The following is a 21,417-nucleotide window of genomic DNA, read 5'->3' as shown; positions in this document are numbered from 1 at the left end:
GGTTGAGGGCCACCTGCATATGTTAAAAAAAAAAAAAAAAAAAAAAAAAAAAAAAGGCACCAAAAATCCAACACAGATCTTCAGTTGGAACTTGGTGTATACTTGACTTGTAATTGACAGGTACTTTTTTGACAAATGAATAGGCACTTCCATATATGACATATCGTATTTTTCGGACTATAAGTTGCACCTTTTTTCATGGTTTGGGTATTTCCTGCGACTTATACTCCGGTGCGATTTATATATAAAAATTTTCACACTGACAGCTGTGAGAAGCTCTAGGTTTGTGTGTCAGTATCTAGTACTACCATTACTCCTGTACCACTGTCACTTTGCATTCTACTGCGCATGCCTCCTGTAGAAAAAGCCACTGTCTTGTTGCAAATAGTGAAATATGCAGCCAAAAACGGTAATCGAGCAGCAGAAAGAAAGTCTGGACTGAGCGAGAAACTTGTGAGGGACTGGCAGAAAGCGGGGATGGAGAGAACACAGCTTCACGGCAACCGGGCGAGTGTGCCATGCAACTTTCCTGGAAATCACTGGATGAATCGACAAAGCCTGAACTTCAATGACAACCAAAACCATCCTGTTAGGATTTAGAAAGACTGGAATAATTCTAACTGGAGCTGATGCTGAGTCTGATGACAGCTACACAGTAGAGGAAGCGACGCTCTGTTTACATCATAGATCTATGGTTTACCTCCGGAGATCGCTCAGAAGTGACACCGAGGAAGAATTCAATGGATTTAGTGATTTGGAGTGAGATTGTGAGTTTGGTAAACTTATGTTCTGTTGTTTAAGCTATAATTATCTGAATAACTGTTAATATGTTACGTTAACCTATTAATGCCTGTTCAGCCTGTTGTTCTCTATTCTATTTTTATTACTATAACTTGCCTTTCAAGATGAAATGTCAGTTCCTGGTCTCTGATTTTATAAAAAACATTTCCCCAAAAAGTGAGACTTATAGTCCAGTGTGACTTACATATGTTTTTTTCTTCATTGCGCATTTTTTGGCTGGTGCGACTTATAGTCTGGAAAATACAATACTTGTATAGTTCCACACACAGCCTTTTAATGATATAGACATTATACATTCACTTTAATAAAGCATGAACTGTAATTTAATTGTATTTAATTACAAGGTCGTTAGCATTTACTCTAATTGAGATCTAATTACTGTGTCAATGAAGTACACAAAACGCTGCTATACACAGTAATGTTTTCTTTCTTCAGTGGATCCCTAATTGAAACTTTTCATATTTGCCTTCCACCCAGAGAATATTTTTGCTTGCCTCAAATGAAATTCCTAATCTGTTTTTATAAGAGTGTGGTGCGTTTCCTCTGGGCATTCTAGTTTCCACCATCAACCCACCAATCCTCCAGCTAAAGTAGTCCAGAGCAATTATTTAAACCAAGCAATTTAAAAAGTCCATATTATGCTATATTTTCTGATCTATATTATACAACCTGGAGTTGTGTTTTGTTTCATTCACCCAAGTTTAACACACACATTCTGCATATTTAGGCTTCAGAGTTCTTCTCTCAAACAGAAAACACTCTTTTCTATCTTGTGATCTCATGTGGTAATACAGGGTGTGCTCCAATGTGTTTTTAAATTCCATACACATTCACTAAAATCATTTGGATGATTTCAGACCTGGAATTGCCAATCTCTCTTGAACTAAAGGTAAAAAGCAGCTGTTAACTTGAAAACTACCACTTCATGATGTCCCAAGGTAGAACAGAGCATTTTGAGTTTTGGAGATGTAGAAAATATAATAAACCAGAATTACTCAAACAAGTTTGAATGAAACAAAGCACACCTCCACATATGTTTTTGAAGAAGTAACAATATTCTAACATGACTTATAGCTCACAAGAGTCAGTTTTGTCTATTGTGATGCTGCATAATGATGACTGACCACCTCTAGCCTCACTATAAAATAATCTTGCATTAGCCAACCGGTGATATTAACACATGACTTAAATTTGTTTTAATTCACAGGTCTGTACTCGCTTGTGGTTGGGGGCTGTTACTTAGACTCCAGACAGATCTTATTTTTCCTCACTTGCAGATTCACAGGTTTCAGAGTGTTGATTCCTCACCTTTCTTCAGCTCATGGTTTATTCACCAGCGCCTCTTCTGCACTTTTTCTTTCTTTGATGCCATTATATGTTAAATTAAATATGGAAAATGTGTTTGCCTGTCCACAGTGACTATATTTCATGTGCTGACCTGATTAGGGGTTAGCCAATGGAGCTCTGCTGATGTCGCAGGTAAACAAGACCTGAGATGGCCCTGCTCTGGGAGATGATGTCTGACGATTTTGATAATGTGTCAAAAATATTCACTGCTCGTATTTCATTATTAAGTCTTGTCTGGTAAATAAATGTACAAATGTCCATGACTTTCCTGTTTTCAGAGCAACTTAAAGATGCATAGGTTTTATATCTGAAAAATACCTATAAATACAGACATGCTGACTGACTTAGATCTGACCTGTAACTTCTGGTCTGGTTTGGTCTCCATGCAGAAAAGTTAAATACCATACTGTGAAACATTTCAGACTAAGGCTGGGTATCATTAAGACGTTGTCAATACGATACATATCTCAATACATAGGCCACAATGTGTACCTCGATACAATATATTTCAAATCAATTCGATACAGTACAACAAAAATAAAGGCTAAATCATGGCTGTGAAACTAAAAGTCTTTATTAAATCACTTCTTGTGCAAAGTTCATATGAAACTTGCCCATTTTAATCCTCAAAACAGTGAAAAGTATTGCATAAAAAGTTTCCTTCCTCTAAACAAGAAACAAAACTGTAGCACCGTAACAAAATAATTTAACAAAATATACCAAAAAATATATCTTGGCGATCTATTGGCCATACCAGCTTGTCAAAGCCTGATCCCATCAGATTTCAGAATCTAAGCAGGGCTGGGCCTGGTTAGTTCTTGAATGAGAGACCACTGGGAAATTCAGGTGCCACAAGGGGGCGCCAGTCGTAAAAACTGTCCTTAGGCAAGGCACTTCACCCACATTGCCTAGTATGGAAGTGGTGTGTGCGTGAGTGATGGTGGTGGTCAGAGGGGCTAATGGTGCAGATTGGCAGCCTCCCTTCCATAAGTCTGTCCCAGGGTTACCGCACCGTAAAGCGTCTTTGAGTGTCCAGAAAAGCGCGATATAAAACTGATGCATTATCATTACTATTATATCGATACAGCAGCCTCGGATATAGATACTGTATCATCACATTAAACAATACAATATATCGATATTTCAATATTTTTGCTCACCCCTACTCCAGACGAAGTAATAACATCTCCACAGGGTATTTGACAGAGCCTCCATCAGAAAAGTTACACAATGCACCTTTAAAGCCCCACTGCTCAACTTTTTTGGTTAAACATGCGTAAATACTGTGAGCAGGTTTGCATATCCACAAACTTGGCTCAAACATATAGGAGGAGGGACTCTTGTTTGTTGCCATGGAAATATTATTGCTTTGGATAAAATATTTCCCAGTATGACATAGAGCCATAAAGAAATTTGTAGTGCTTGGCTCCAGTCAAATGAAGCTGGCGGTGCAGGAGGTTACAGGAGTGAATTTTGAGCCGAGTTCCATATTAGGAATAGGAATTAATGAACAGACAAAATGGTGAAATACAAACTCCAGGATCATGCAGAGCGGGTTAATACAAATATTTTAAGACCAAAATGACGAGCAGCAATAAGCAGCAGTTACAGAGAGAGGGGTGACAATATCGCAATGTAAAGTCAACTGGAAACAGAGTGGATGGAGCCAGAAGCGCCACCAGGAAGACTTGTAAACAGCCATGTAAATTTATATATACAGTCTATGCATAGAATCTATCAATCTCTATGGGGAATGTTCTGAAGTATGGTTTAAACTTTGAATTTCCAGAAAAAGGCTCTAATATTACAATATCTGAGGATGACTGGTACAATATGTGCAGAGCTGCAATGACTACCTCCAGCTCGGGTCTTTGGAGGGAATTTGCATGGAAAACTATTGTACGTTTTTTTGTTACACCCTATATAAAGAGTAAGCAAAGTAATGACCCAAAGAGGGCTCAGTGTTGGAGAGACTGTGGTGATGTCAGAGCAGGGCATTTTCACATATTTTGGGATTGTGTTAAGATCGCACCTTACTGGACGATGGTGATAAAAGCTATTCAAAGTATATTCAGATTAGACCTGTCAATATCATTGGCATTTACTGAAGTCTTTTTTTGTAATATTGCATGTGGAACACAGACATCAGATAAATATCTTTTGTCAATACTGTTGGCTGGAGCAAAGAAAGCCATTAACAGGAGATGGTTGTGTAGAGATGCACCTGTATTTACTGACTGCATCAAAGTAGTTAACGAAATTTATGACATGGAGAGACTGACATTTTCATTGAGACTTTCTCCTGCTAAATGTAACAGGTATTGGAGGAAATGGGCCGATTATTTGGCTTCGATATGTTAATACTGTGAAGATAGATAATTACTATTTTACTCTAGATGCTCTGAATTTTATTTTATTTGGTTTTGTTGTGGTCTGCACTTTTAGTTTTGTTCTATAAATGTATTATAATTTTCAAACACATACAAAAATAAAGTGAAAAAACAACAACTTTGAATTTCCATGTTGAGTTGGGTGGGTGATATGCTACCACCAAAAAGTCTACTCGAAAACAAATGAATAGTTTTTGAAAGCTTTTTGTTGTCAGTAATGCATTATACCCTGGTTTATAATTAGATGTATGTTTATTAAGGAATTGCACATCTATATTTCACTCACTTGGAATCCAACTCAAACTGTCAAGGTGTGGTGACGTGAAATCGCTGACCTGGTTACATTCACTTATTTAGGCTGATAATTATTCATTACCGCACATCCCCTCAGGTAAAAACAGCAGGGGGGTAAGGCTCTACGGACAATCTTAACCAAGCCGCTTTATCTTGAGTTCTTCTCACGGTGTAGGCATGACATATTCACAAATAAAGGCAAATTTTAAGCTCTTTAAACATGTTAACTGTCCAATGACCGAGCGCCCCTTCTCTTCCTTTGACACGCTCTTTTATAATCCTTTCTCTCCTGTGGTTTTATGTTGTTTTTGATCCCCAGGGGGCGCTATCAGAGCACACGCACACACTTAAATGACTAATTGATGGCGACCTCGCAGTGATACTATGAACTGCTAATAGTGGAGCTTTTGTTGAGATTCCTTCAGCCTTAACCGTGTCTCTGATGAAACAATGCGAGTTCAATTCAAAAGGGAGATCCCAAACGCTCCGGGCCATTCCACGTACGAACAATGACTTTAATTCAATTAGTATAAGAGACGTGCACATGTGGGATACGAGCAGTACTTAATCTGGCCTTGAATCCACCTTAAGCCGAAATAATGTAAAAACTACCACAGAATCACAAATTACAATCACATAATATAGACATGAAATGAAATTGACACCAAAGCCAGCTAGTGTTACATTTATATACTCAACTGAACAAGTACTGATATTGAAACACAGAAATATGATGATCACGTGGTATTATAAAAAAATCTAAATTATTTTGTGTTGGAAATTGTATTGTAGTAAATGGTAATAGGTACATTGAGTGAGCACTGCAGACATACTGAAAACTATACTGCAGCAATATCACATTAAATTTACCAACAGCTGTGTAAGTTATATGGAAGCGGTGTAGTTTTTGACCAGTCAACATTTAGAGAGTTGTTTTTATTCTATTTAAACAACAACCTAAATCCTCCAGTGCAGAATGTCATTTGGTCAGGCTTTTCTTATAACAGCTGTAAACTCTGAAACACACTACCCACTGAAAAGAAATGTATTTCTGAGTTTAAAATGTTCACCTTCAGGCTTAAATCTTGACTGAAAAAAAGCTAACTAAAACTGTACCCACATGTAAACAGTGTCAGAGGGAATGAATGAGCGCTGAAAATGTATAAACGTGCTGTTGTATTCATACAGATGAGCAATGTCTTTGGCCCTGTCCACACTAGTACGTATTTGAATCATTTTCATTGCAGATGCAGTGTTCGTCCACACTAATCCAATGGAAAACGGCTCCAGAGAGGGAATGATCTGGTGTCGCCAGCTCCCACAAATTCATCTGTGTGGATGCCTGAAAACGCTAATACACTATGCACTGCGAAGTAGGTCAATGCACTGCGAAGTAGCAAATTCACTGCCAAAATGCTAAGAGGCTAGAATATATTCATATACACGGTCTATGCATATGAAAGTTTAACATGAACCATCTCCAACGCGTAAAACGTAAACACATATGGGGATTGGGGACACAGAAACAACCTGTGTGAACGCAGAACATTTCCGATACGATGATACATGGATTCGTTTCAGTGTAAATGGGGTCTTTATATACTAGTTTGAGGTCTTTTTCTGTTCATTAATTGTTGTATGTATATAATTTCCACTGCATTACACATATGTTTAATTTATTAGTGCTTTATAAAACAGCTGGATTGGCTTTGGAGTTGTATCTAAGCTTTGTATCTGTATTTGTGTCTGACTGCATTGTCCTTGTCAAATAAAGAAATAAATTTTAGGTCAAAATATTTTACATGGTTATTCTAAAAAGTTAATGAATACTGTACTGCATTTCATTGTTTGACTGATTGTTTGATTGTTTTTTCTGAAAAGTTGACCTAACTCAATAAACCCATAAGTAAGCCTGAACTAAACCAGGACTCAACCAGGACTAAACCAAGTCTACTTGGGATCACACGAGACCAAACCAGGACAAGTATGAACACAACCGTACACTGCAAGCCAACAAAGTCAATTGCATTCTATAGTCCTAGTTCTTTCCCTGTAAATATTTCAATGAGCCGCCACACATTTATAACTTTTATGCAAGTGTCCTTATGGCGCTCCCTATAAGAGGCTCCTACGTCACCGTGTCCCCCTCAGTACTCCTCTGCCTCTCATCCATATTACATCAGGGCCCATGTACTCCTCGCACTCCCTCTCGTTCCCACTAAACGGAGATGCTTCATTATTGATCAGCCGGAGTGCACACTAAATGCTGATGCCTGTTATTAGCTCACCCGTACAACAAGAACTCAGTCTCTTAAAGTGTGTATGACAGGTTTGAATGTTTGGTAACAGTTAATAAGGAATACCTACCACCTAAACATTAACTACAGCAATCATTTACTAAAACATTTCAATATTAGAACATGAGCAGATAATGAATAAACATTTGTAAATTGTAGATGAGTAATTAATCAGTTTACATCATTCAAACTTCTGACTGGTATATTGTATAATATCTTGTATATTAAAATTATAATCACTGAATAAAACTAATATTGCAAAAATTTTCATTTTGGTCTTCTTTTCTTCAGATTAACACATGGGAGAGTTAAAACAAAATAGCCGCTCTACAAGGTGACATCAGTTGATGTAACGCGGGCTGGCTGCGGGTTACATAATAATACACAGCACAAATGTGAGCTTTAACACAGAGGGAGGCTACAGTCATTCAGAGCGTTTAGTCTGTGTCACTGCACATCTTCACTGTGCACATAGGCCACTGAATAAGACATGAGAGCACTGCACAACAATGGTGAAGTGACCAGACAGTTAGCATGTGAGGAGTGCTTAGGATCCATGTTTTACTACAGCAATAACAGCTACAAAAATACGTAATTGTTGGTAATGTAGTCATGAAAATATTCTTAAACAGAGAGGAAAATATATTACATAACAATGCATCCAAGTAAGACAAGTAGGGGTGGGACAAGACAGAATTTGCACAACAAGACGAGACACAAGATTTGGAAATAATTTACAATAATTTACATTTTTTGAATGTATTTTATATGTTATATGTATTCATTTTTATTATTTAAATGATTAGACTGAACTGGTGCCAAATGTAAAGACGGGAGGATACAATCCCGCGAGATAGTTTTTCCAGTGTGCACACAGTCTTGTGTCACTTTGATCTTGCGAGATCTCGTCCCATCCCTACTAACAAGTACTGCATTCAGGATTTGATAACAGGTTCAGTACACAGTGCACATTTTAAAACACTTTGTCTGCAGATAGATGCACACTCAAAATCACATTTTTATCAGATTTTTTCAGTTACAAAATTATTACATGTAAACAGTAAGATCATTGAATTTCTTTCTGATCATGTTATCTCTGAATACTCACATGAGATTTTGCACTTTACATTTCATGTCAGATTAGGTCCAGAAATCAGATAATATTCAGATTTTGGTGTGCATGTGATAGCCAGTGAGAGCATTAACCTTTGAAAGAACACTGAAATATGAACTGTTAAAGCAGATGCAATAATCCCAATAGCATGTGTGGTTTTAATAGGTAGAAAAGATGGATTTAAAGGTGGGAGGTCAGATCTATGGAGAGATGACCCCACTCACAGTCAGAATGCATGTTTTCTCAAGATATTTCTGGACAATAAAAACCTCTGTAATAGCAAGTTAGAAAAGATTATAATGCTATACTTTGAAAAATTCCATGCAAAGGAAAATAATTTCTCTACGGGGACAAAATGGAGGAAAATTACACAGTATTACATCACACGATACTAAAACTTCAAACTCGATTTCAATACTAAGGAAGAGACGATAGTAAATACTGATTCTGATACTCTGATGATAATAAAACACTTTTTCTTTAGACAATAGAATGTGATTTTAACCAGCAAATAATACTGCTTTCATGTGGCTTTGTATCTGTGTAATCCCTCAGTGGTCCAGGTAGGTTTCATAGTGGTCCATGTGTGTATACTTGTCTATGTGCTCTTATACATGTTCTGATACAGCTCAACATCATTCAAAAGCTATTCAGGAAAGTAGGGGTGTAACGATATCCAAGTCTCACGATACAATGTCATCACGGTATGAACCTCACGGTACATTATTTATTGCGATATTTTGTGGAGGCAAACAAACTCTTAATATGCTACTTTTTCCTCTTTAAATGCCTTGACAAGACTTAATCCAAAGAACTAAGACGTAAAAGTTGTAGTCTGCACTGAATTGGAGCAAAGGATCATGGTCTATGTAGTTCCTTCTGTCTTTTTAAGCTATTGCTGCACCATAACTCAATTTAAGCAAAGAGACTTGTAATGCTATGATATATTGTGAGGGTCCACGATATTATTGTGAGAACTTTGACAACACAATATCATGATATTTCAGTTATTGTTACATCCCTACTGTCCAGTGAATGTGACGTTTTAAGTATGGATACCTGCTCAAATGAGTATTTAGTTTTGATACTAGTATTGCCTGGAAATCCAGAAGGATATCGCTCTGTATTAGTTATACAGGAAAGTTTTAGTACTGATTAGTATCTGATTTTCACTACTTTTGCCAACCTAATATAGCACCTTTAATCACAATTTTAGGTTTTAAAGACTCTCAGACAAAACAGCTACTAAATAAACTGCAAGTTAGTGATAAAATACAGCTTCAGTGGTATATAGTAAAATAAGATCCAGTATTCTTCCTCTTGAAGGATAAAAATAAAACGAGAAGTTGAGTTATCACATTAGTTATTCGTGATGGAAGCCAGCGAGGGACATTTCTTAGTCAGTGTCTTTTAGGTCGTTAGGGTTGAGAACAAGGTGCAATAAAGCCTGAGGCAAAAACAGCAGCATCTGGTGACTGTTTAATACACAAGGCATCCTTCACTCACCTTTGTCCAAGGAGACTTTATTCAAGAGTTAATAAATAATAACTCCAACTATACTTATAATGCGTAACTATGTATGTCACTCAAGGACATACTTAACGTCTCATCCAAACACATGCCATTATTACATTGTTGACTTGTGTATAAGAAATAAATCTACAGTTAATCTTGGCTTTCATTTAGATTTTTTTAAGATACTGAAAAACTCCAGTGCAAGTAATGTTTCCAGAAGGATTTAACCACATTTTAATCAAATTACAAGTTCTGATCATTTCAAATCATCAATGATCAGCTCAGAAGCTCTATTTAATCGGGATGTTCACAATCAATTCTCTGGCGGCAAATGTTTTTTTCTTGCCTATGCTTGAGTTTCTTGACTGCTATATAAAACCTCTGTATTGTTTGTAGCAGAATTCAGTTTTGTAGGAATAAATGTGACTAATTTGTGTGAATTCGCAATGAAATTGGATCAAATTACGATTGAAAGACATATTTACCATACCAAAAAGTCAGGATTGATCAGTTCAAAGAAAAAAATCCCTGCTCTATGAACGACAAGAAAAATCTGTAATGATTAAGACTTCCCATTGTGTTTTGTGAATATTCCAATGGAAGTCGCCAATAGGAAAATAATATATCATTCAGGCACTATACAATACATCCTGTAAGGGTCAGTTCACATAAGTTCATGCAAATCATCATAATTGGAACTAAAACGATAATGTACGAGAAAATAAACCCTGACTAAACCAAGACTAGAACAAGACCAAACCAAGTCTTCATAAGGAGTAAACTGGGCCCAAAGCAGGTCCTTTACAAACTACTGTGTATTTATCCCCTTTTCAGACTACCTTCACTTCCCATGTGCATCCCTTAGGTTCAACAAGGATCGTATTTGAAAGGCGCTGACCACTGCAAACAACCATATAAAGCTTAACTAAACCAGGACTAAACCAGGTCTAACCTAGATCTAACCCAGGTCTAAAACAGGTCTAACCCAGGTCTAACCCAGCACTAACCCAGACTAACCAGGTCTAACCAGGGTCTAAACTAACCCAGGACTAACCCAGGACTAACCCAGGACTAAACCAGGACTAAACCAGGTCTAAACCAGGTCTAAACCAGGACTAAACCAGGACTAAACCAGGTCTAAACCAGGACTAAACCAGGTCTAAACCAGGACTAAACCAGGACTTAACCAGGACTAAACCAGGACTTAACCAGGACTAAACCAGGACTAACCCAGGACTAAACCAGGACTAAACCAGGTCTAAACCAGGACTAAACCAGGTCTAAACCAGGACAAACCAGGACTTAACCAGGACTAAACCAGGACTAAACCAAGTCTAATCCAGGACTATGTTATCTTTTTGAAATCCATATTTATTCTCCATAAAAGAGTTCACTTATGGCCTAATATGCCACAGTATGAAACAGGTTCCATGATCATTTACTTCATCCATCAGTGGAAATTTGATGCATCCTCAGTGTATTTCTATGTGATATTTTATAAGTTTTGATAATTATTATTTTATTGATTGAGAAACTCCATGCTCAAATGAGGACACTTACAACAGGGCACTCTAAAATCACTCCATGTGTTCAAATGTCACCGTAAATGTCAAAAGCTTTTAAAGGGTCATCACGATCAGAGCAGTTCCAGTACAGCCTCTTGAGTGCTCAGCTTAGTACTAATACTTAATCTATTCTTGATGGAACTCTTCTCTTCTGAAGTGCTCAATGAAACTACAGACATGACAAGTGCCGCTGCATTCATCTTAAGTCACCCATGTGTGAGGCTTAGGGCTCCAACAATGTCAGTTTCCATCTATCCCCTATTTCCGCCCACTGCTTTGTACTCAACTCATAGAGAGGGGAAGATATTTCTTAATTACGAGTCAACATTAACTGATATGTGTCAGACTTTGAAGCGTTGCCGTTTTTGGACTCTTGCAATGTATTGTGGTCAATATGGGGCGGTCTAAGTTGTTGTCCACTAGGGCTAGGAATCACAGGGTTCCTCATGATTCAATGGGATTCTCAATATATGGCTAACAATAGAATATTATCACATATGGGTGTAACAAGAACCGAAATATTGTGATATCGTATCGTCAAAGTTCTCACAATAATATCGTGGACCATCACAATATATCAAATTGCAAGTCTCTTTGCTTAAATTAAGAGTTATGGTGCAGCAAATTCTAAAAAAGACAGAACTACATAGACCATGATCCTTTGCTCCATTTCAGTGTAGACTACAAGAAGAAATAACAGTTCTAAGCACTTTAAAGTCTTAGTTCTTTGGATTAAGTCTTGTCGAGGCATTTAAAGAAGAAAACGTAGCACATTCACAGTTTAGCCTCCACAAAATATCGCAATAAATAGCGTACTGTGTGATGTATATTGTGAAAACATCGTACCGAGAAATTTGGATATTGTTACATCCCTAATCGCCTCATGAGCCTCCCCACCATATCGTGAGCTTTTGCATGATATCTCAATAAATATCGTACTGTGAGGTTCATACCGTGATGATATCGTATCGTGAGACTTGGGTATCGTTACACCCCTATTATCACAAAATGGTGACACATGCAATAATCGATATATTGAACAAGATATTCTGCAATATATCACTATTTTTAGGAACCAAAAGTATTTCTTTCTTAAATCACTACTTTTGCAGACAGTTGTAAACATTAAAACAGTGAATATGCCACGTGTATACAATAATCAAATTTTCTTTCTCTGAATAAATGTCAAAATCGTAGCACTGTCATAAAATAATTTTGTAGAATATACCAAAAAATACTCTTGGAGATATATTGGTATGAAAACATTTCGATATTTTCGCACACCCCTACTACTGTCTACTACTTTCCAAGAGGCACTGTGGGAAAACAAATGCACAATTTTCAGACATTTGACATTACAAGTACATTATTACAAAACAGCACCAATAGTGTCTCCAATGTAAGAAATAAATAGATGTGAATTCGGTCACAGCTTGAATCTCTTATTTTGGTATGGCATGTTAAGTGAATAGTCATACATACAAGCAGCAAAATTATCCAAATACTATGAACTGAAAAGAATTTGAGCAATTTTGACAGAGGCAAGTGTGGCACGCATTTTAATTCCAGTCATGATGTTGCACTTAATTAGTTTGCTAAATTACGCAAGTATTTCACCATTATTTTAGCCTTATTAAATGTGTTGCCTCACCACCTGTTGCTTAATTTCTACCAGGGTCAGTGTGGTATATTTCATGTTTTCACTGCAAATTAGGAAACCCCGCGCCCCTGAGCTGAATAATTTATAGATTTGTTGATCCAATTACCATTTAGATTCTGGGCTGCAGTTCCCCCACACTGAGCACAGCCAAATTTCTATCAAAATACATGTGCGTGTCTCTCATTCACTGACAGGAACACAATTTCGGCAGCGTAGAAAATCCTTGGATGATTTTAAAAGAGCCTGGATGCGCTTCCTAAACAGAGGGTAGTGAATTGTAAATGAGAGTTTTAAATAGTTAGTAATCAAGCCATGCCATTTGAATTCCCACAATGGTTCTGGTGTATTTTTTGTGACGATAACATTTTGGCATGTTATGAATCACAGAGGTACTAAGCTTTCAGCTGTGGTGGCAAAGGCAAAAGAAAAATGAATTAAATGCGAATTAACTAACTCTACTTAGCTGTTATCAGAGTAGAAACAGTCAAGTCATTATGAGTTGACTGTAGTGTAGTGTTTCCCAAAGACTGAGTCGCAAGAGATTTTTTTTTTGGGTCGCCTTGTCACGATCTGCATGTAGGTCTGTAATATACATATATATAGATCTCCGTGCACCCCCAACTCCTCATTTTTTCAGCAGCACCGCCTTGCCTAATCAATTTTCTATGGGAAACACTGATTACTTTTTTCATTGTTCAAAACTTGAGTTATACTAATTGTTCAGAAAGACACGATCACTCAGTCAACAATAAAATATCCTCATTAATGTTCAATAATGGTCACAAATTTATTTTGTGATTTACAAATAATGTCTATTGACTTGGGTCACGAAGATTTGTGACTTTTAAAATCCCCAGAAAAAAGTTTGTCAGACACTGGGTTAGTGCATTTTAGTACATACTTTTAACATTTTATTAATTGGTTAATGTAATGTAATTTTAAGTGTCTTTTTTTGTAAATTTTTTAAAGCAGACCTGTTCAGAAAAATTGACTTTTCAGAGCTTAAACACGGTAAACTTATTCTCTTGTCTCATTTACACTCTCAAATTCGTGCATGTTTGAGCAATCTTTAAATGTATTTTCAAGACACAATATAACAGATCAACTCTCGTTTTCACCAGCAGCAGCAAACGCCCACTGCTCCGTACTTACTTCATTTTCCAATGCTGTTTTCTTAATCTGTGATACACGTAGGATTCAGCAGCATTGCATAGTTATTTTGGTACAAATGAAAAAAAAAAAAAAATCCACTACCTGCTAGTGTGATGTGCAGTTATAGGTGCCAGCTCTTTGTTGGGAAGACATTTATAGCAACATCAGTTCCCCCTGGGTACTGTATCTTTTCTAACAGTGACTTGATTTCTTTCATTTTAGATCAATAAATGTGCAGATTATAATAGAATGATCCACAGGTGTCGTAGAACTAGATAGGTGGCTCTAGCACAATATGTGTTCTTTAACAAAACTTTCTAAATCAGTAAAAACAAAAAGATTTTGTATCCAATAACACCATAATAACTGCAAATGCTAAAAACAACAACAACAACAACAACAACAACACCATAGAGACGTCACTGCTTTGCCTGGAATGTTCCACAGTATAACATTAGACACAATATCTGCGGGATGCAAAGGTCCAGCGTAAAGGTCATAGGTCATGCTTGAGTGTCCATACCTGGATGTAGGCGGCGAGCTGGGGGTAGACTCTGTTCGGGGCGACCACATGGGACAGCGGGGAGGTGCAGGGGAAGGAGGAGGTGACAGCGTGGCTCACATTCAGGCAGAGAGAAGACTTTAAAGCCAAACTTCTCGTAGAGCTTCTGTAACTCTTCATTGGGCTTCTCCTCTCCCTCACTCAGGATGCTGCCCACGATGTAGCGGCACTGGTCTGCAGGCTGTTGAAAAATAATAAACATAGATATTTAAAGATTCCAGCTCAAATTTATGGTCTAAAATGGTCACAGTCTTTGAGCTGTACTGTATTACACTGGAATAAAACCTGTTATTGTCAACTCTATTTTCTTGTGTTAATGATACTGCCTTTGAAAATCTTGCTGAAGATTGAAGGATATCAAATTTACAGATTGTTTTCAAATCAAAGACTATTCAATTTCACCTCGTTTTAAAATCAAATCTGAATTTATTACAAGTACACCCCCATGTACCTGGTTGGGAAACACTACTCTATATTTATCTTTTAAGTTTGTAGTTACAGGTGAGAGGTAATTGCAATAGTTGTTTTGGAGTGTTGTTTTGCAAAATTTAAAAATGAAAAATAAAAAAATATGAAAAAGTGTAATCTTTCAAATAAAGGTATCAGGTTTTTTGTGGACTTGTGTGGTTCATGTTACAATACTTGAATCTCAGCCCAAGTCTTACTGGCACAGGATTAGTTTTACCTATCTGTAAAATTTAAATTACCTCACAACATCTGAGTTTTTTGTGTTAATTTGCATAGGAAAAGTAATGTCAGGAAGCTATCTGTTTTTATGTAGCCTGATTCATCAGCAGGTTTCACTTCGTAGAAACCGTCTGACCTCGCAGTGTTAGAATTCGTTCGCTTGACGGTGGGCGGGTACTTTTTAATCATTTAACCAGTCTCTGCTATTTGGTTGTCGCGTATGCAAGGGCTAACTGGTATATTGAGCTTTTCCCAAATTCCGTAGGAAGAAGGGCAATAACGCCTTTCCTTTTGATGAAATTCACCAAACATTCTCTTTATTCTGGCTTTAAATCCTCGATCTCGGTCATCGTTGACAACACTGAATGTATGGCTCTTCGCTGATTGGGTGGTGCTTGAACTTGCACTTCCAGGGGTTTTTGTGAACAGTCTAGTGTATTTTGATTCCTGACCTAGTTGCTAGAGAGAAATGAAACTGAGCAGAGGCACTAGGTGGTGCCAGCCTGGCTAGTTTTTATGGACTTTATTCTGTAAATGGCAGACTGATAAACACACAAAAGAACCCTTTAATTCATCATGTGGCCAATGTTTCTTCTATTGAGTTAAGGCTAACGTTTTTTTTTAACAGAATGCACTTGCACTGTTTCAAACACCATATTTCTTACCGCACTGGCAAGATCTGCAATCACAATGGCATCTACATGATTCTTGATCTCGGGAATCATTGTCAACACAGAATGTATGGCTCTTCGCTGATTGGCTGGTGCCTCAATCACATTTCCAAATGAAACAGCTGCAGTCTCTCTCTTTTAATCTGTTCACGCTGATACAGCCAATCCAAACTTTTCAAACTTTGCACCAAAAACTCCAAACTTCTCCATAGGGGCTCCATGCTGCTGGTCCTCGGTTGCCACAACAACAGGTCTTTATGTTTTTTACTTTTTAATTGTAGAAAAATACAATAACTGGATTAGAGTATAGTCCTTACATTAGAAACACAGATGACATTCGTAATTATTACAATTTACTGGGGACCCCAGATAAAACTAATCCCATGTGAATATGGCTTAAAGACACATTTTAAAAAGCACGTTTAAGCACATTAGTGATGGATGACATAAAATTATCTGAATATGTCAAGATAATCTGGGTAATTTTTGCCAGTATTATCCACCTGTATAGAGGTTAAAGAGCCCATATTATGCTATTTTCTGATATATGGTATAATATTGTTTACTCATCACAAAAATACCAGGAGTTGTGTTTTGTTTCATTCTGACATGTTTAATACACAAACCTTGCATATTTAGGCTGATTTCTTCTCGAAACCAGGACACACACCCACCTTGTGATGTCATGTGATTATACAGGCAGGGCTCCACTGTGTTTTTAAAGTCCATACACCTTCACTAGAATCATTCGGATGATTTCAGCCCTCGAATAGCCAAGCTCTTGTCATGGTTCATGTTTGTAGTGGTTGTATTTGCTCATTTTGGTGTTTTATTTTGACATCTGTCATGTCTGCTTGTAGTTTTAAGTTTCACTTCGTGTCTGGATTGTTTGCCCCGTCCTAACGTGTTTCACCTGTGTCTGTGTGCATTTATACCCTGTGTTCTCCTCTGCCCTTTGTTGGTCCATTGTCTCTGTCAGAGTTTCATCTTGTCTCGTGTCATGGCAGTTTAGTTTTGTGTTTAGGATTTTTTTGGATTTATGGATTTGTTATTAAATACTTTAAAGCAGTCCTGCATTTTGGGTCCTCCCTCTGTTTTTACGTGACAGCTCTACTGAACAAAAGGTAAAAGGTAAACTACTTGAGCTTTGGAAATGTAGACAATAATAAAGGATTACTCAGAACACAACTCCAGGTATGTCTGATGAGGTAACAGTATTGTTCCCTGTATTGTAACAGTATTGTGCCCTGACTTAAAACTCAAAACTAAAAAGTGTCAATTTTGCGTAAGATGGAACTTTTATATTATAGATGTATTATATGAACCCTTGGCCAAATGAAAAGATCTATAGGGGAATTATTTACTGCAAACACGCCAGAAAACAGGGTCTATTAACTGTTATTGTTTAGTCTGATCTTTCTTTGTGTTCTGTGAGAATAATGAAACTGGTCTGTTTAGTTTGATTTCCAAATGGCGAAATAAATGTATGCAAATTAACTGCAGTTTGACAGACAGAAGAAAATATGAGAGTGTGATAAGCAAAATAAACCCATGTCATTTTCAAAATAAACAACCAATTTGAGAAAACCCCATGAAATTTAGATTTGAAAAGTTAAAATTGAGTTAAAAAGTTATGTTTCACAGGACAGAAAGTTGGATTGATTGGACATTTGTGTGTGCTGTGAACAATAATCTCATTATATTCATTTCATACATAATTCTTGCTACAGCTAAAGTGCAAAATGTTCTGTGCAGTAACCTTGAATGATGCTTGCTAGTCTGTTTTATGATACAAACTTCGAGAAATTCCAGAAGATTCCCAGAAGTAAAACTTAAGCCAGCTAAAAATAACATTTATAAATGGATGATACAAAAGCTTTGGTTAGACTTTCAAAAACCTCGGCTAGATGCTGATAGACTGTGATATTTTTTGCCTGTATTTTATGCCTGTTTTGCCCTGATGCTTTGAATCCATGCTGTAACATCATTACAGATACTGTTGAATGTTCCCCCGGCCTCTGTGCCTGTGTGTGTAATTTTAAGCATAGTTATTATTATTATTATTTATTCCGTAAAAAATTGACATTGACAAAAACTACAATAGCTGACAAATTTAAGAGCCCATATCATGCTATTTTCTCAGTTTTAATGTTTCCTCATCAAGCGTACCTGGTGTTTTGTTTTCTTTCATTCACACATGTTTAACACACAAAATGTGAGTTCTAGTCTCAAACAAAAAAACACTATTCCATCTTGTGATGTCATCACGTAATACAGGACGTGCTCCATTGTGTTTTTGTGTGTGTGTGTGACTATTTCAGCCCTGTAACTAACTATCTTTTAGCCTGATTCATCAGCTGGTTTAACTTCGCAGAAACTGTCTGTCCTCGCAGCATTAGAATTCATTCGCTCGACAGGAGACGGGTCCTTTTTTTCATTTAACCAATCGCTACTATTTGGTCATGACGTACATACTGTGCTGCTAACGGAGCTAACTGGTATATCAAGCTTTTCCCAAATCCCGTAGGAAGAAGGGCAATAACATGATATATTGAGTGCGTATACATGCACATCAATAACCCGGTTATGATCGGGTTTTTTGAGTATCCCGGTTTCTTGATGGTGCATGTATACGCAGTAACCCGGTTTCAGTAACCCGGTTCAGTATCCCTGTCTTTAGAAACCGGGTTACTGTAGCTGGTTTATTCCGATATAACCCGGTTATTATCGGAACCCGGTTACTGCAACATAAAGTTGAGTGCGCATGCGTCCAAAAGACACTTTCCAGCCTTTCACCACAACAGTAGTCACATAAATAAATTGACCAACATAAATAAAGTGACCAAACAAGTGAAATGACTGTAAAACAAAGAGCTGCGCTAAACCTGCACACGTGCAATCTGCACTCGTACGACCTGCACTCGTGTGATCGCTGAAAAGCTAAAACATGAACTATCTCCTATACTCTATATGCACGGAACACACTTACCATCATTAGCGCCTCTTCTGTCACAGAAATAACACACATAATCCACAGAGTCGTGTCATTTAGTCCAAAAGAAACTGATCGCATCAGCGGCGCAAGGAGCGAGTTGTTTTTATCGCCGCTAACAGTTTATGCTAATTAGCCAAACGGTCTTAAGTTTCGTTTCTGTAAAACATAAACAAATGTGATCACAGCTGAATTATATGATCAAACGGGCTGATGTGGCTCTATAGTGTTTATGGTTTATATGTTGTAAAGTTGAGTTTATTTATGCAGAAGATTTGAATGAAGAATCTGCACAGTGGATTGTGGGAGATCTCGTAGCTCCTTAGCTTCTTATGCTAAAGGAGCTCACGGTTTGTATTTTTCCTGGTTTATGAAATTGATTTAAGTTGATTTTTGCACCTGCGCATTTGTAAGATTATGTCAAGAAACCGGGATACTCCATTTGATCATGTATACGCGGATATGAGTATCCCGGTTTCTCAGTGCGCATGTATACGCAGTAACCCGAATACTGACATAACCGGGATATGGCTAATAACCGGGTTATTGATGTGCATGTATACGCACTCACTGATAAAATTCACCAAACATTCTCTTATTCTCCAGCTTTAAATCCTCGGTCTCGGGAATCGTTGCCAACACAGATTGTATGGCTCTTCACTGATTGGCTGGTGCTCGGACTCGCACTTCTGTCTAGAGCAGCTCACACTTTTTCAGCGTGCGAGCTAATTACAAAATGACCAAGTCAAAATGATCTCCCTAATACAAAGCCAAGCAAACTGCACTGAAACACTCTGTGCCCCTTTTTTGGACCCTCACCCACAGTTTGAGAAGCCCTTCTTTAAGAGAACTTCCTCTGGCACTTTACACAAAACTATGAAAAATTGAAGGAACTAGGTAAGATTTTTAAACCTGTTTTTTAAAGTTCCAAACTGAAGTTGCATTCTTTTCTGGTTTTGCAGTGATATTTACCAGCCTCTGCACATTTACCAAACCAAACACACATCGTGACAAACACAGATGCATTTGTGCACTTTTGTTAGGCAAACTTCAGCCAAATGTGGCAGTAGGTCTGTTCTGTAGATCTGCTCTATGCTGTAGACCTGCTTTGTGCCAACACTGTAACACAAATTTAGACTCGTTTTTGCTTCACGTTTCGTCTTGCTCTTCTAAACAGCGCGCACTGTGGGCTTGTGTTCGCTCTACACAGGAAGGAGCGAGAGCGTGAAAAGGCGAGGGGCAGCGTGCTGACGTGAGGCAGATGGACAGGTAGGATGTTTAGGAAGTTTAACCTGCCCTGTGATGCTCGCTGGTACACGAGGGCACACTGTTGCAGACAAGCCGTGCATAGGGAGTGTATGTATTTGTGATGTGCCGTAGAGTCTCCGCGGGTTTCAAATGAGCGCACAGGCTGCACTGAGACGCCCCACATGCTCCTGCACCCCGCTACAAGTTTATTGCCAACAGCAGCGGCCATAATGAAATATGATCGCACTTGTTGAGTGTCAGACCTCGAGTGAGAGACAAGACCGAGTCCAAAGGCGATCAAGTCCGAGACGAGTACTAAGACACGGCGATGTACCCACACGATCTTGGCGATCAACTGGTAGATCGCGATCGACGTATTGCACACCCCTGGTCTAGAGTATTCCAATTCCTGAGCTGGTTGCTGGAGAGAAATTAAATTAAGTAGAGGCACTAGGTGGCACCAGCCTGGCTACCAATCTTTACCAAAGACTTACCATCTTCAGCTTCATGACATCACAAGGTGGAACAAAGCAGTTTTAGGTTTGGAAATGTAGACAGACTAAAATAATAAAGGGTTACTCAAAGATGTAAAGGAACAAAACATAACTCCAGGTCTGTTTTTGATCAGGTAACAATTTTATAACATGGTTTAAAGCTCACAAGAGTCAATTTGGCTAAATATAGGACCTTTAACATCGTGTAGAAACAATAGTGAATAGAACTACAAGTGAAATGTGTCTATACTGATGGCACTGTTTTAGTCACTGCTGCCGTAATTCTTGTGTTAGTGTCCATTTTGATCTAAACTTTTTGAGACGTTGCTTCATGTGATCTGATGTGAGTGTTGGTGCATGAGCGGTCACTGAAGCCCACAGCACAGAGGAGCTAGTGCCATGCTTATACGCCCAGGGACAGAAACAATGGTGCCTGAAGTGTGAAAATAAAACATGCAATGATGATGCAATAACAGTGTTCCATATTTTGTAACAAATGCAATATTTGTATTTTTGTCATCCCTCTGCCTTGATTGGACTCTGTAGACTTGAACAGTTGGTTAATTTCCTTATCTTTTAGGTTAGGTTAGTTTATTTTCCATTTGTGGTTAAAAAACACATTGGAAAA

General features: G+C 37.8%; 1 protein-coding gene and 1 pseudogene across 1 annotated transcript in view; one reads left to right on the top strand and one right to left on the bottom strand.

The window, feature by feature from the left end:
* tex264a (testis expressed 264, ER-phagy receptor a) overlaps positions 1-21,417 on the bottom strand; it is a 146,739-nt gene that overhangs the window by 99,086 nt on the left and 26,236 nt on the right. The window contains 2 exon segments of the mRNA XM_020933892.2: positions 14,659-14,757; positions 14,759-14,878. Of these exon segments, the coding sequence (XP_020789551.1) occupies positions 14,659-14,757; positions 14,759-14,878 (219 nt within the window).
* LOC129411167 (5S ribosomal RNA) lies at positions 2,889-3,006 on the top strand (annotated as a pseudogene).

The sequence above is a fragment of the Boleophthalmus pectinirostris genome, unplaced genomic scaffold (assembly GCF_026225935.1).
Source record: "Boleophthalmus pectinirostris isolate CB_2022bp ecotype Guang Dong unplaced genomic scaffold, ASM2622593v1 HiC_scaffold_3, whole genome shotgun sequence".
Lineage (NCBI taxonomy): Eukaryota > Metazoa > Chordata > Actinopteri > Gobiiformes > Gobiidae > Boleophthalmus > Boleophthalmus pectinirostris.
The sequence above is the reverse complement of the archived record's forward strand: the minus strand, read 5'-3'. Positions and strand labels throughout refer to the sequence as shown.